At 46.6% G+C, this 17,096-nt stretch overlaps 1 protein-coding gene across 1 annotated transcript; it reads right to left on the reverse strand.

The window, feature by feature from the left end:
• Positions 1-457: 457 nt before the first annotated feature.
• On the reverse strand, positions 458-7,883 carry KCNJ2 (potassium inwardly rectifying channel subfamily J member 2). The gene is made up of 2 exons (XM_054846872.1): positions 7,739-7,883; positions 458-2,711 (listed from the first exon to the last, which is right to left on the reverse strand). Exon 2 carries the CDS (start codon positions 2,493-2,495, stop codon positions 1,212-1,214), a length of 1,284 nt encoding a protein of 427 aa, XP_054702847.1. The 5' UTR covers positions 2,496-2,711; positions 7,739-7,883; the 3' UTR covers positions 458-1,211.
• Between the last annotated feature and the right edge of the window lie 9,213 nt (positions 7,884-17,096).

Raw genomic sequence — 17,096 nt, forward strand, 5'->3', positions numbered from 1 at the left:
GCGCGGGTTTGGGAATGCGTGCACTAATACTTGACCTTCTGCTGCAGCCCGGCTCGGCGAGCGACCGGGGAAGGACAGATGTTTGCTTTCCCCCAACTGCGTTTCTCCTTACAAGAAAGGAAGGGAATTTATTTCCCCATAGAAGAGCAGGGGGGAAAGGGGAGGAGTCCTAGCTCGCTTTAGATCTGAGTCTTAAGCGTTTAGAATAAGGTGCAAAATAAAGGTCTTAAAAAGCAAAAAAAACCCAAAAAAACAAAAACAAAAAAAACCCAAACAAAACAAAAAAAAGTGTCTGAGGTTTGAAATTTTTTTTGTTTAAAGCAGCCTGTTCCTTTTTTTTTTTCTTTTTTTTTTTTTAAATAAACTCCACTGTGCAAAACTGTGCATTTTCTTTGGTATCCATTTAGGTAGTTTTAACTTAGTACTTTTTTCTATGTATATATATATTTTAATTTCATTTTTCCTTTAGACAGAGAATTAAATTCTCCCCCCAAAAATCATAATTTTGCTGGAGGCTACTGATTGGCCTGATATTACATAATGCCCCTTATGTAATTGGAAAGAGAGAAATTGATTCTAGCTATCAAACTACTGGCCTCAAAAGGAGTTTAGACTTTCTGGCAACATCAGCCTCTCTGAAGTGATCACGAGCTTTTCAACCCAAAAAGTTCAACACTGACTTTTTTTTTTTTTAAATTACACAAGAGAAAATAAAAACTACACTGCAACAAAAATAACCATTTGTGTTCATGTAGTTAGCAGCAGCTTTTTAAAAAATAATTATAATAATAATAATAAGGCAGATTCTTGCCTTTGTTATGCCATTAAAAACATTCTTGTTCCCTAGAGAGAAGCATTCTGGAAAAAGTTGAAAAAAAAAATAATAATAACCCAACCAAAGCTTGCCTGCAAGTTCAAGTTTTGTAAAAAAATATATACATAATTTATTCTACAACATATGTGCCTTCTGTTCATACTTAGACATGTTTAGTGCTTTGTGTTTAGAGTTCATTTTCTGTCGTCCCTCCTCTGAGGACAGCCCTAAAACCAGCCCGGGTTTCTCAGGTCTGCTTGCCTTCACGCCACTCTTCAACAGTACCGTTGTCTGAAAACTGTTCTGGGCCAACTTCTCAGGTCAACGTGCCTTTGACCGATAGATTTGTTTTTTATTTTTTTCCTTTCAACCAAAAGAGAGAGGAAGAGTTTGTCAGTCATATTTCCGACTCCCGCCGTAGCGGCCGTGGCTCTAGAGGCACCCCTGCTTGGTTGTGGTGGTCCATGTCCGGGTGGGTGTCTGTGCTCATGCTCTCAGGCACCCCAGTGTCAATCTCGTCCTCCTCTTTGCTGGTGAGGGCCACTTCGTTCTCATAGCAAAAGGAGTTTGCGTTAGAGAGGATGTATTTCTTTTCTGCTAAGTCTCTGGCACTACAGATGGGTGTGTTGGGCACTTCGTATGTTTTGTGGAACCTCGAGTAGTCCACTTTGTAGTAGTTTTTCTCTTCAAACAGTACGGGCTCATAGCGGTGGCCCCAGAGGATTTCGTTTGCCAGATATGAGCTACGGCACTGGGTAGTCATGGCAGTAGCTTCCACCATGCCCTCTAATATTACTACAATTTCAAAGTCAGCATTGTCCATGTCTTGTTTGCTCAAGTCATACAAAGGACTGTCTTCATCTATTTCATGTACTATTGTAATTGGGGAGACCAGGAATATGCGGTCTATCCCGCTGTCAAACCCTACGTTGATGTCTATTTGATCCAAAGGGATGTACTCCCCTTCCGATGTGATCCTGGATTTGAGGAGCTGTGCTCGCACATGTGCCTCCACCAAGTGGCTTTTCCTCAGGTTTCCAACACGCCACATCAGGCACAGTTTTCCGTCTCTCATGGCCACCACGGCATTGTGGCTGAAGACTAGAGTTTCATTTCTCTTTTTTGGCTTAGCCATCTTTGCCATGACAGCACCGATGATGAAAGCATCAATGATGCAGCCTACTATAGACTGGAAAACCACCATGAAAACTGCGATGGGGCACTCGTCTGTGACACACCTGAAGCCGTAGCCGATCGTGGTCTGGGTCTCAATGGAGAACAGAAAGGCTGCGGTGAAGCTGCTCACTTGAGAGACACAAGGTTTGTTATTTTCTTGATTCTCCAGATCCCCATGCAACAGCGCAATCAACCAAAACACGCAGCCAAAAAAAAGCCAGGAGAGGATGAACGTCAGGCAGAAGATAACTAGCATCCACCTCCAGCGGATGTCCACGCAAGTGGTGAAGATGTCTGCCAGGTATCGCTGTCCCTTCTCACCCACGTTAATAAACTGGACGTTGCAGTGGCCATCTTTTTTGACAAAGCGGCTCCTGCATTGCTGTCTGGTATGTACCTTACTCTTTCCGTTCCCAAAGCCGTTGGCAACGGCCATGGTTGCCAGCTTCATGCCGTCCTCTTCCGAAGACACGATGCTGTAGCGGTTGGTTCGCACGCTGCCCATCACTACTGCTGTGGACTGAGGTGCTTCTGCTTTAGAAAACAGTCTAAGTTTCTGCAAAACCCTTTGGAGAAACAGTTTTGAAAGTTCTAGAGGAACACACACACACAGAAAAACTGGGGAGAGGCCGGAGTCCCCAAAAGCCCTTGGATCAACCAAGGACAGTCTTCTGGCATGCAGAGTTAGCTTAACAAGTAACCGTCATAGAGAGGGCATGGTCTGCAAGAGAAAGAGAAATGTCGTATTAGATCTCGGAGGAAAAGGATAAGGGATCAAACCTGAAAGAATCAAGCAAAATGACTCCTGTGGACCTGCAGGAAGTTTCTTTATTCTTAATGACAGCATTTTCTGGAATGCACAACGTGCGCAGCTGTGTATTGACAGAAGTGACATCATTACTACAAAGAGGCATCACTCTTCCCAAGTGAAAGCACTGAAGTGATCATGTCACGCAGTCTCTAAGCAGTATTCACTTTAAAGCTGGATATGCAAAGAATCTGTCTACTATTTACAACTGTGCTTTCTGTTTCGTTTGAAACAAACAATTAGCGCTAACATCCATCTGTTCAAAGGGACATACGACGTGTGTCTCCTGGACTGTTTTACCTATGACAAACAAGGGAGCATGCAAAAGGGAAGATGACGCGTACTGAGAAAAGCAATAAACTTGGAAAATGCAAGTGTCAATGATTTCATGAAATTACATCGCATACAGCTCTTTTATTTAATTAAGCTAAAAAAAAAAAAAGAGTTGTGTATTCTCTGCAAATGGCAGGAATAAAGGCTGCATTAGTTCCTCTTTAACTCCATAAACTCGTTAGGATCTGTGCAGTTTTTACACTCACATTAGGCTTAAGTCATACAAAGTAAACTAAACCCTGTAACAACCTCCACCTGCTCCCGCTAATGCAAGTAGCACAAGGCTAAGATGGAGTAGGACCGGCTGAGTGTTTTCGTAACACCTTCGGTGGCAAGTACAGCACCTCCCCCTCGGGAGCCCGAGGCAGCCAGTTCCATCTCCAACGGGTAACGGTTCTGAGCATCCCATGGGTCTTAAATGTCAGCAATTAAGACTCAGCAGAGAGGCTACAAAACCTTCTTCCTGAGGATAGAAGCCACCAAACTTGTTTCAGGGAGGTCTGGCTTAGACCCAGGTTTAGCTTTTAACAAGTGCGTCATCCATTAAGTCATGTACTGTATATCAGGAAATGTAATTGAAATACTGCAGAGGAGAAGAGCTGCATTAATGCAACTGCTCCGTCCACACATGCACCCCGTGGAGGAAATAAAACTAAAACCGAGTGATGAGCAATGTCTGCTGTCCATTTGTCAGAGGACAGGAGACTTCAGCACCGTCTACAGCAGTGGGAGGTTAAACCACGATGCTCTTCGTAAATCAATGTTATCAAAACTCATCTGAGTTTGTCCGAAACCCAGCAAAACCGCAGCCACCAAGGAGCATGACCTCTGCCCACGAAGCGGCTTCAGTACTCTGTGGCTCTTCCTCTGATTCGTATCTGACAACAGCTGTAGATAAGAGTTTATCTCCTTTCCCAAAAGCAGTCCCTAAAGCCCTGCAGAGGTGTTCCAAAAACTTGAAGGATTTCAAACAGTTTCTCAGCCCTCCCACATCCTTCAACCACATTACAAGGGCTTTAGGTCAGCAAACACTTGTTAGGAAAAGAGCAGGTGACAAACAGAAAACAGCATTGTGCTTGCAGTTGCACGCAGGATGGTTTTCCCCCTAGAATCTCTTTAGGGTTTACTTTTACCTTCTCTTTTTCCCTCACTTCTGTTTGTTGTGCAAGAATGCGTCCCAACGCCCACTTGCCAAGAGCAGTCATCTGTGACTTCAGCGGCGTACAAGACATTTTGGCAGCTTTTGGTAGGTTCGGTAATACCTGGATTTGAGTACGGCTCTCAGCAATGTAGGCTTACGGGATGTATAGCTGCCCTCTTATCTGACTATCTTGCCTGCGCTGTGTATGGATTCACTTTTTCCCTCTTCACACCTTTTTAATCATGGGCTTTCTGATTCCCATCAGGATATGATTCTCAAAAATACAAAGGAATTCTTTTAATGTTCACTTAAATTATTTTTTTTGGCTGAAAAATACCTTTACTAGAAACCTGAACACAGAGGGAAAGTGAAATTACTGTTAATACATTCCACACAAAAAAAAACTTATTGAAAAACCATTGCATTGGTCTGCAAATCAATCACTTTTTATAAACCACATCCTATAATCACAGGCATGTTTGACTTCCACATTCAAAATCTGTTTTGTTCCAAGCTGATGGAAAGACACAGCCTAGGAAACCCTTTATTTTGAAGTCTCTTTTCTTTCTTCTCTTCTTTTCTTTTTCCTGCATTGTCTCTTGGATTTTAGAGGAAAACTTGTGGTGAAGGGAAAGATAAGCTGTAAAGTCTCAAGTATCTGAATACTCAGCTCCCCCCACAAAAGTCTTGACCCAAGGACATTTGTTTGAATTCCACAAATCACTGAAATCATCACTCCAGCTTCCTGCAGCAAGCTGGCTGCATCTAGAAGTTTGGGACCCGAATTAGGTATCTTCCTACTCTGAATGGCTGAGCACCTTCTGCCTGCTGTACCAGGCACAGCATTTCTCCTCCATAGCTGCACGCTGTCAGCACTCTGCCCTTGGGAGCAAACCCGCACCACTTTGGCTCTAAGGATCCTTAAACTCGGGGTGTGCCTGGGGGCACCCTGCGCTACCTTTACGGACTGCTTGAAGTTTATACAGCAAAGGTCTGGCACGCTCCACCGCAGCATAGTTTTCTTTCTTTTACAGCACAAATTGCCTTTCCTCCTTGCGAGTGCCTGGAGTGGGGAGGATGCAGGATGGGAGCACGACCAGCACCGCGCGCAGGGACCGGCCAGGGCAGTGCAGCAGGTCTGATCTTGCTCCTGCTCGTGGCAGCACGAGCCCTGTAAGATGCCCGCTAGATCCACTGGCTGCCTGATCGGTGTTCACCCTGACTTTCACAATGAGTTTCAGTAGAGGTTCCCCAAAAAAATCCCACAAATAACCAAACTGACATGAAAATCTAATGGTACTTCTTATTTTGCTAATCCACCTGCTGTTCAAAGGTAAAACAAGTTTGGTCCCCCCATACACACTGCATTATCAATTGTTGGTGGCACCAAAGATGCCAAGCTAGTGTGGGACCAGCCCTGCAATCCTCACCAGACAAAGAAGCCAACCCAGAACCCACAAAGCAACTCAAATCTTTGTATAATGGGGCCCAACGCGCTGCAGCCAGACACACACACACACAGCTGTAAATTCAATCATCACTAGGTGTGTTATTATTATTAATTCAGGCTACCTTTCCTCCTGGAAGAGAATAAAAGACTAGAGCAACGCAGCTTGTAATTACCAGCACTGGCACAGACGCAGCATTACTGGGAAGAGATGAGTTGGGATGGGAGAGCCCCAGGCTTGCTCTGCTGCGAGGGGATGCTTGGAGGAACAGAGAAAAACGGGGCTGTGCTGCATCTGCAGCACCTCTGAACTAACGTTTGTGCAAATGCCACGATGAGGAGCCCAAACCCCCACTTTCCCCTTAGCAAGCATCGCCCTCAGGATCTCCCCCCTAGGAAAGACGTTCACATCGCATGTCTGAACTCTGCAACGAACAGCTCGAAGGGAATTGTGCAGGAGGTTTGATACTGAGCAAAAACTCTGAAGTGCAAAAAGAGCCGGGGGGGGGGGGGGGCGTAGATAGAGGAGCACTAATGAGCGCTTGGAGCAGTTATTCCCAGGCTGACGCCACACAGCCCTGCAGAGTGAGCCGGGCACATGTTGCTAAGAGAGCACCAGCACTACCTTCGCCAAGCGCCTTCCCCTGCTGCCCTCGGTAAACAGAACAAAGGAGCTGCTCGCACCAGCGAAGCCTGTTCCCACAGTCCCCGCTCCCTCGCTGCGGGGTACGGGGGCATCCCCAGAACCTTCCTCCAGACCCCCGCGTTACTTAAAAGTCATTCCCCAGGGCTTCTCCACCGCTTTGGGTAGGACTCAAGTTACGCAAAGTGGTGAGCTGCCTTCAGGAGAAGGATCTGTCCTTCACGATCGGGCAGTGGAGGGGAGGAAATAAATAATAAAAAATAAAAGAGCAGATTATGATGATGCGAAGAAATAGGAGAAAGGAAAGGACAAGTGGCTTTTGCATCTGCTGTCCTGCAAAGGAGACGGGTTCAGGATATTTCTAGCTGATGACAAAATAACTACAAGTGAAATAGTCATCACCAGGGGGTGTACTTGATGCACCGGCTGTGAGGACGGAAAAGCAAACAAGTGTAAAGGTAAGGCTGAAACACAGAAACAAGTGCCGGCTGCCTGCGGGCTGGAAAGGTGGCAGCGGGCTGGGGGAGGACAGAGATGCGGGTCCTGGCTCAGCCCAGCCACCGGCGCGGCCCCGGCCCCGCACCTGCGGGTCCCCGGCTGCCCCGGCCCCGGGAAGATGACAAAGCACTCGCTGAACCGCGCAAATAAATCTGCCATTTCTTATCAGTATTTTTTCCTCTGTCAGGAACTAAGTTGAAACAATACAGTCTCTTCACAGGCTTCCCAGATGCAATGCTTTTTTTCTTTCTTCCTTTTTTTTTTTTTTTTGGTCAGGATGATTGAAAAATAAAGAAAATCCCCCGTTTCCATAATGCCAATGAATGAAGTTACAGGTTCATTTCACACCCCTCCAAAACATTTCGGACACTCCTTTCAAAAACACGCATCTGATCTCTAAGACTTGATACTTTTGACCTCTCTCTTGTACAGGAAACAACAGGCGAGAAGAATGGAAAGGGATGGAGCGGTGCTCCTTCTGCGACACGGAGTTGTCATGCAAACTTCCAGCCCTTCCCCGGAATAAAATATCTCGGGGGGGTGGGGGGTGAGCAGCTGGTGCATGGAAAGTTATGAACATAAACAGATGCTGCAAGCAGATGCTCGAGTGTTCCCAGCATACCTATCTAATTATTTTAGGCACTGAGAATAGCTCGTGGATGGTGCACGAGAAATGCAGGAGTTCCCCCTCCAAACGGCTACGCCGAAGCGTGCAACACATTCACCGACCAGGAAAGCTTTATCTCGGGAATTTCGCGGCACGGTGCGTGCACCCAGACAGCTACCGGCGCATCGCCCCTACCCCTGGAACCCGGGGCGGCACTCGGAGGCGACGGGGCGGGCGTCTCGAATAGATCTAGAAAGAAGGCGCTCCTTACCTGCCGGTGGCCTTAAAGGAGGTGCTTATAGAGTTAAAAGGGTGTAAGATCCAGCAGCTGGGGGGAGGCAGCAAGCCAATCCCAGGGTGCCCGCCGGCCGCCGCCGCACCGCTTGCAACTGAGCCACTCAATGAGCCGCTGCCCCTTTTTTGCGGGCTGCCATGTGATGTTTAATAGCGGCTCCGCCGTCCCCGCCCTCGGCGCTGCCCCGCACCAATGGGAGGCGGGAGGCCGGGCCGAGCCGGGCCGAGCCGGGCCGCCGGCGGGGCCGGGGCAGCGCGGCGGAGCGGCCGGGGCCGGGGGTGGGGGGGTGCCCCGCCGGGGGTGGGGGGGCGGAGGGTCCCGGTGAAGCTGCGGGGCCGGGGGCGGCCGCGGCCCCTCGGTTGTGCGGGGAGGCAGCGCCGGGCGCCCGCTGCCCCAAAGCGGCGATCCCCGGGCCCTGCTTGCAGCCGCTCCGGCCGGTACCCTCCGGTTGCGGCCGCGGGCACTCAGCACCTGCCACGGGTGTCCGTGTCGTGTCCCCCCCCCGCCCAGAAAGGCTTTTGCACCGCTTTACTGGGACCTTGGGAAGGGGCCGTGTGGGATGTGTATGCCTACTCGGTCCGGCTTTCTTGGCTCTGGGTAGTGTCCGTGGCCCCGCGTAGTGAGGAAAAATACCAGAGAGGGAATAGTTTTGTTCCTTTTCTTCCTTTCTTTATTTCACTGAAGAGAAATGCTACGACGCAGGGTATCCCATCACAAACGCCCGACCCTAACGCACACTAGGAGCAGCAGTCAAGCGGACCGCAGCACAGCTATTAACTTAGCATCCTTCTCTTTGACTGAAATCGAACGTCACTTCCAAAACAAGAGCTTTGGTCCCTCTAACTGAGATCTTTTGGAGCAAGGCTGGAAGCAAGAGAAGTATTTGCCTGGCTGCAGCATGTAGGATCCTTTTCTTTGTTTCATAGATCACCTGTGGCAGCTCGATCCGCAGGCTGGCTGGCCATTGTTGGAATATGCACAAATCAAAATGATTTTTAATAGCTTGTCCTCCCTACAGTGGACGTGGCCTAAGACAAAGAACACGAGGATGAAATATCTGGCTGGGAGCCTTGCAGGAACAAAAACAGCCTTGTAAGCACACTCAGAAGTTTGCCAAACTCCAGCTCTGATGGACAGTGCAGGGGTGTTAGTTTCCGAGGCAGGTGTCCGCTGCTGCAGCACTCTCCTGCTGCCCTCGGAAAGCCGAGTTCCCAAGTGCTAACAGCTGAAATGCATCAGGGAGCCCTGTGGGGAGGGCTGGAACAAGCAGAGTGAAGGTGACTGCCGAATCGGACCACACAAGGCTTTAGAAATTGGAGTGAACACCTTGAACTGCAACCCAGGACTGCAACGGTAACCTCTGCAACACCCAGAGAACGGGTGCTGGGGGTGCTTCTGGGACAAGACAGCGTTAACCAGCAGTCAGGTCTTCTGCCTGGAGCCACCGAGGGAGGGACTGGTCCAAGGGGGTCGGCCACTCTCCTCCGGGCAGCTTCCATACAACGTCCAGAACAGGCTCTAAATGTGATTCCCTACTTTCCACAGCAATGCCGGTGCCTGCGGTCACTCGAAATTGCTTAGGCTCTCCTCCTCCTCCTCATTTGTTTCCTAAGTTTACAACTCCGACATTAGCCGTCTTTAAATGCTCAGTGCAAATGCTTTGCCCAAATGCTTTCTCATGGAGTATAGGCTTTAAGAACACACTGCTCATACAGTTGCTGAACAGTTTCCACTGCCTGCCATTACTGTCACTTACAGCATTTGCCGAGTTCCCAATACTCCGAATGAGGAAGCACCGCAGCAACAAATACAATGGCCAAATGCAGCTGGTTTTAAAAGTCCCCGGAGTTATGTGTGCAGGATACGCAAAATTTACAGAGGAGAGGGAAAGAAAAGACAAGTGCTTGTGTATATTGAGCAATCTGTCATGTTGGGCAATCATATTGTTTATGAGTTATTCTTGAGTGATTCTGTTCATTTTGAAGTGGAAGAAAAGTCCTATAAGACAGGTAGGTTTCTTATGAATGTCGAATCTGGAAAAAAAATCTCTAAGAGGGAATGACTGCAATTATTTTATTCATTCAGTAAGACAAAGATCATCAAATCCATAGGATTTGAAAGCCATGGGCGCAAATACTACACAGTTCATGTACCTATATCAGAGAAAAAAAATCCCCTGTTCTTCTCAGAGTATGTGTGCTTCCTATGAACAGCTGAAACAGCAATAATTTGACCCACCTTGAAGAAGTGTGTGCTCATCTATATGTACGTGAAATAAAGCAGAACTGTGATCCGCTATCGCTAAGGGATGCTCTGCTGAGAATACACACAGATCGCTGCACAATAACCACAAGATATTACAGATTACAGCCTGACCTTGTAGACTCTTACTCACCCTTTACTCATGCAAACTGACTGATAAACACAACAGACCTACTAGACCCAGAGATCCCAGATCCGCCGATGTGAGTAAGACTTACTCACAGCAGTAGAGATTTGCAGATCAAGCCATCTAGCATTTCATGCTGAGGAAGGGTACAGCATATACATCACGACTGTTTTACAGCTTGCTTAAAGTCGGAGCAGCTCTGCCCAGAAAGCTTCTTCTTAGGATGAAATATCGATTCTAATCTATTATACAGATAATGAGAACAGTAACAAAGCCGTCTCTGGTCTGCGTGGACTTCAGCGAGAGGAGTACTTCCAAAGCAAAGAGAAGTACCCCCCAAACAGGGAAGTTGAAGTTACAAGAAAAGTTTCTAAAAAACCCTTTCCTGTTGCAACAAGCCAGGACAAAGAGAGTGAGAGACAGCCGAAAATTTAACCCTCAAGAGTGAGTGAGGGTTTGTTTTTCTTCTCTCAATGAATGGTTTTCTAATTTGAGGTAGTCTAGCTACAGAAGTCTCTTAGTGCCTCACTGCAGAGCCTCCTTACTGAAATATTAGAGAGCTATGTGAAATGGCCAGAGTCTGAGGAGTTTTCAAGACAAGATCCACTATCTGCAGAAGAAACGGTATCAAGGGATAAGGAGGGCTCTGGGAAGGTAGAACATTTGTATTTCCTACCAGCGTAAGAGGTGTAAGAAAGGGAGCCAGCAACAAAGCAGGATGCTTTTTCTCAGACAGATTTCAGCCGGGCCGTATCAGTGAAAGAAGGGGCTTTTTCTCCCCACATTTTCTGTTTTCCGGCATCGTTCTCACCTCTGCCCATCACAGCCAGCCTGTCCCTCAGTCTTGCAGAGATCTGCAGATGCCCTGTGGAAGCAAATTTGAGAGTTGTATTGCAGACATAGTCCTTGCCAGCTGGGACCAGAGGCTTTAGCCCCTGTCTTACTGCACGGGAGATGTTATTAAATTGCTTTTTCTGTCTTGGCGGTGAAATGACCTAATTATCAGATTGCATTAGTCTTCATCTCTTAAAGTGGCCAAATCTGCTTTGGTTCTCAAGGATTTTATTGCCAGCTGAAAATAGCTTAATTGTATTGTACTTGCAAAGAAAACACGGTCTGGTAGAATCAAAGCAGTCGGTTTCCACAAGATGAGAAGAAATGCCATAAATAACGCGTTGGGCTTTTTTTTTTTTTTTTTTTGTCTCACCATTTCCATGCATGTAAACTGGCATAAGTTAGTCTTTCTTCTCTAACCATTAAGTCAACTGGAAAAAATTCATCAGGAAAAGGTGGTTTCCCCATTCACAGTAAACCCCTGGGGTTTAGGCATTAACTGGTTCTTTATAGGTCTAATGCTGGGATCTCCAAGGAAAACTGAAGCCACATTTGTCATAGAAGGAATGGGGAAATCCAATGAAAATTCCACAGGGAGACGGTTACATCTTTGATAAGACTTGAGAGAGCAAATAAATATATTTTGTGCTTTGCAAGCAAATAGGATATACAGGTGTGCAGCCGGTGACACAGTTATATTGGATAATAATGTGTTTGTTCATAGAAAGGGTGAAATACGACATAGGAAATTGAATTGGTTTATATATCTGAGAACGGTGGAACTCACACACCATTCACATTTTTTTCTCTCTTTCTTTCCCAGATACTTTGTGTCCGAAATCTTTGCTTAAGATTTCAGGCTGTTTTATTCAGTCTTATTCTAAAGTCAAATCACCAACCAGCAACTATACTTGGAAAAAAATTAAGCATATACTTTCAGCGTTTGCTACTGCGGATGGTGGGTGTGGGAAGCAAGGTGAAGAAATCTTGAATTAATGAATTACAAACCGTAATCCATAGCGAACAGTAACTGTATACAACTAGCAATCCAACAGCAGCCCAAGAAGTTCTGCCAAAGAAAACTTACTTCCAACACTGTATTCCATGTGGCTCAACTCGTAATAAATTAAGACACCTGCTTTAAAGGATCTTTAATTTCCAGCTGAACTTTCAGACCCAACAAAATATGATAAATACCTGTTGGTAAAAGGTGAGCTCTCAACAGATGCTTACCTCTGTAGAGTTAAAGGCCTTAGAATGATTAGGAAATGTTAATCTGTTATTTAATGTACATCTTGCACATTCTTTCTTTTCCAGAAGCCTTACTGTAGCAAGATATTTGTATTACCATTTAGTGATCGATTTTCACAATTTAGGATTGTGGATAATCTTTCAGAAATGCGATCAACATAAGGGACATCTGGCATCGTTCGTGACATGGCAATATTCTATATTTTTCCCTGTCCGACCATCAGTCAGTTGTGGCAATTTGTCCTCAAAGGCAGCAGTGAGGAATGTATGTTTGGATTAATGAGAAGAACCTCAGTATAAGTGATAAAACTGACCAAGCAATTACATCTTAATAAGGCTAATACTTTCCTATTAATCTCAAAGTTATCTAATGATCTTCCATAGTTCCCATTCTTTGGGTATCTCAAGGGAAAGGGAGTTAATGGTTAATAAAACTTGCCAGAGTGGTGAGAACATGCCCATGGAGCTGACATAGGGAACTTGACAATTCCTGGAAGGAAAAGGGTTAAGAGCCAGCAACTTACACATACAAAACTGTGACTACACTTTCATTCTCTTCCTTACAGCTTCAGTTGCTAGCGTTACTGGCCTGCCAGATTTTCTAAAATCAGGATAGGCTCACGCTCAGCTGAACAGGACAGGGTAAGAATATCTTTGTATTTCTCTGGCTTGCAAACTTTGGGTTATGTAAATATTGTATGTAAGCAGGAGGGCTCTCAAGGGAGGAGATATTCAACGGTTTTGCAATGAGTACCCTACTCTGGGCTGTCACCAGTCAAGTCACCTACTTGCTCAAAAGCCCACGTGGTGCTCAGCCAACTTTCAAACTTCCATCCGCAGAGTCCACTGTGCTCACGGAGCGTGGCTGGGTCCCTCCGCTGCAGGCAGCAATGAAACCTCACCCTCCTTCCTTGCGGGGCATCGGAGTTGGAGGAGCTGATCCTTAGAACCGGCGGTTAGCCACGGCGTGAGGGTGGGGAGAGCTGCGGGGGGGTAAAGGCGTGTTTCTGGTCTGCTGCTCTGCCCCCGCAGCACCGTACCACCAACCACAACAGCATTCTGGTTAGCAAAAAAAAAAAAAAAAAAAAAAAAGTGATAACCTACCTTCTGGTGTTCAGTGCGGGATGAGGAAGGGGCAATGATTACAGACTCGTGTTTGCTCTAAGTTCACCGCGGCTGGAAGAGGAGGGATGAAGCAGAGATCGGCTTTGGCCTTTGTCACCACGTCTGTGCCACCACAGGCAGAAATGTGGAAAATTTCCAGTGGGAAAGGGAGTGGCGAGAAAGAATAAAAAGTCAATTGCAATGGAAAGAGCGAGAAACCTTTTGTCTTTTCTAAGCAAAATTAATGCAAAGTACATGTCTTTTCTGCAGCTCTCCTCCTGACCGACCCACTTGTATTATACAACTTGTTTCACCCAAGTGATTCAAGTCGGGCAGCTTCACTTTCTCAGGTGATGTTTGGCAGTTCCTGAGAGAAAGATGATGTGAAATATGTGGGTACACGATGAAATCTGCTTCCACCAGCAGAACGCTACATCCAGAAGTGACTCAGAGAACTTCTGTTAAAACCCCACATGCTTTTCCTGCATTGCAGTGTGCATGTTGCATTTCTGATGATGATCATTTATTATCACTGTATTTTATTACCTATCAGTGTATCCACTCTAGTGAAAACTGCGTTTATAAACTCAGAAGCATCCGATTTGTGTTAACACCGTATAAACTACTGCTCTCCTTACTTTCTCACACTTTTTATTGTAGTATATTAGCTTAGATGCAAACGTCCTCCGTGTTTTCTATCAGTTTGTACCAGAACCTAAGAATTTGCCTGGAGTCCATGGCCACAACGTAAATGACAATATCAGAGTTTATTTTCTCTCCTGGAAAGCAAATAAACTTTGCTAAAAACAGAGAGTTAGAACACTGGCCATTGTGGAAGGAAAAACACAGTAGAAAACAAGCTTAAGTTTCCTGAGGAGCCAGCGCTGTGCCTATTTACATCAAACGCGAACTTCCATCTTGATGGCGGTGGTGCAGACCACTCCCTGATAGGAGACCGGGTGACTCCGCGTGTGTTTGTGCTGGCTCTTTCGAAGCACTGCCGACTCTGATTGAACGCAGCAATTCCCGTTGTGGATCTGCAGGTGCACCACAGAGGGTCCGTGAGGTGCTGGAGCTGGTGTGGAGCAGTCCCACCTTGACCGGGAGAGCCTCGAGACCTTTCAGAGCCATCACGGCATCTCTTCTCCCCCGCGCCTGTACTTCCCCGGTCAGGAAGCCAAGCTGGGCAAGGAGAGCCTGGCCAGGAGACACGCCGCCCGGGCAATCAGGGGAGTAGATCGCTGGCACAAAATGGCAGTCCAGCCCCGCTCGTAACTCCTGCGTGGCTGGGAAGGAGGTAGATAAATTAAATTAGCTGGCACCTTTCTAAATTTCCCTCAAAACTAAAATTGAACAGATGAGTAAAACCAAACCAAGCTCAAATTGTTGGTTAAACTTCCTGATATTGTTTTTGACTGATTATTTGGACCAGCCCTCCAAGGCCCACCCACTAAAACACTTCGTATGATTTGAAAAATCTTTCGTCAGAGAGGAAATAATCCTCAGTAAGTCAATGCCACAGCTTCCTTTCTTCTGCTATCGTGATCTTGTGCTGCTTATTTGCTTTTCTGATGCCATTTTGTGTCTCCAGGCTAAATTCTGCTCTTTAGTTATATGCAGACACACAGGGGAAGAAGGATTCCTCACCCACCCTTGGGCATCCTGCATTAAAATTTGGCCCAACCTGCACATCCTGTGCACTCTTTTGGCCTGATCAGGATGCAGAGACAGAGGGAAAGGATGTTTCGCACTAGGAAATGTTGCTCCTCAGAAGGCATGAGCCATGCGTTCCTTTGTAATCTCCCTAATACTCCCAAAGTTGGCTTCGATCCTCTGATATTATTTGAGCTGATGCCCAAACCCTATTAAGCAACCTTGTGACAGAGACTGGAGGGGAAAGGACTGTGCCGTTTCCCATCAAGTATTAAAAAATCAGTATGGAAAGTCGTGAAATGTCGAAGTTGCTGCAGCCCACGGTGACTGTGAGTCCTGGTGACATCATGGCCCGCCGATGACATCACAAGTCCCGGGACCCTGGAGGTTTCCCGGGGCTCTGCTCGCTCTTCAGGCAGGTGAATGGTGCTGCAGAGAGCAGGTTGCCTGGGAGGGGGCAGGGCTGGCTGCCGATCCCTTCCCCGCCTGCGGACTGGGCTGGCACCAGTTAGCACTTTCTGCAGTTTGCTGTTGGCGTGAAGCGATTTGCAGAAACATGCCGCCGGTCTGTAGCTCACGAAGAGGACGGGCTGATTACAAGAAGTCCACGTTCCTCCTCAGCAGCCTCAGACCAGAAAGCCTTTATCCAGAGCCGCACTTCGATACATATTTCACTTTAATCTAAGCACACAATTAGCTCAGGGGCCAAATGCCTACCGAGGCCATCGGTGGCGGGCACGGGCAGAGGGAACATTCAGCACCCAGGTTCTGACTATCTTGATTTGACAAAGGCCAGAGATCACATGTAGAGGCAATCAGTGGCAAAGAGTAAAGAGTGAGAGAGCAAGCGAGAGAGACAAAGAGCTAAAGAGAATGAACAGAGGCTCGTCACGTCGCTCGTTACAGTACTGGAAGGTGCTTGTGCTCTCTGACAGCAAAGGTGACATAAAAACCTTTGCAGAACAGACGAGACCAGAGCACAACGGGCTGGCTTTGTTCATCTTTCCTGATGGGGTGGCTCCAGTGCTTAGGATTGAGTGCCAGCAATGCCAATCATTTCTAGGTGTTCTGTTAAAAAAAAGTTTACAGAAGTTAGAAATCACCAACCAGCTCATCCTTCCTTAACTGCCATCCGTGACACTGCCACCAGAACCACCAGTGAAGCCAGGATGGGTGCGCAATTAAGGCGAGCGTATTTTGAAAGCACAAGTGAGTGCTGGAGAGAGCTGTTTGCTTTGCATTATTCACACTCTTCAAGCTCTGGCAAATTGCTTTTCCTCTGACCATACTTCACTATAATTTTTTCAAGCTGAACTGGTTTGGATGGAATTAATGTCTGTTCTGAATCTTCATTAGAAATGTCAATTGACTTTGAATCTTTTTGGAATGTCCAGAAAGAAATAGAAGTCTTTCAAGCATCTTTGTGCTTTTGGTGTCTGGAAGTGGCTTCCCTCACAGGAGAGAAAAGAAAAGAAGCAGATCTATTTGAGTAATTTAATCTGTATAAGGTAATTTACTAAAAGGCAACACTTCAGTACTCAGTGCTTTCATTTTCCAACACACAAGTATCCTTGACCTCGCCCTTCTCTAGCCTCAGTTGTGTTTCGGCTAGCCCTTGTAAGACGAAGCCTCTCTAAGGAGCAAATCTACAAGTCAAAGCCATGACTTCCTTTGCTCAAAAAAGGACCCAGAAGACTGGATCAGTTGTACGTATCTCCTCCCTTTATATGGTTTGGCTGTTCCAGTGCTTTCATCATCTCAGGTAAAATTAGCACTATAGTAATTACCCTGGGCCAAATATACGGCTGGTGAAAGTGCACATATTTCAGAGGGATGAAACTTGAGATGGAATTGGCAGGCACCGTCCCTGTTTATTAAGGCTAACGTAAGAAAAGTGATGGGAGCTATTTCGGTCCCACATCCACACGTGCGGACATACACTCACATGCGACACGTCCACTCTGCTGTGATTTTTCCCTGTTAGAACTTCGCACCCAACTTCCTGAGGATTGCTAATGCCAGCGCAAGGTTTTCCAACTCATCCCTCCACATCTTTGGGACAGACCAAGTCAAGAGAAGTCTGTGGTTTTGGTCTTCTGTACT

This window comes from Grus americana, chromosome 18 (assembly GCF_028858705.1).
Source record: "Grus americana isolate bGruAme1 chromosome 18, bGruAme1.mat, whole genome shotgun sequence".
Classification (NCBI taxonomy): domain Eukaryota; kingdom Metazoa; phylum Chordata; class Aves; order Gruiformes; family Gruidae; genus Grus; species Grus americana.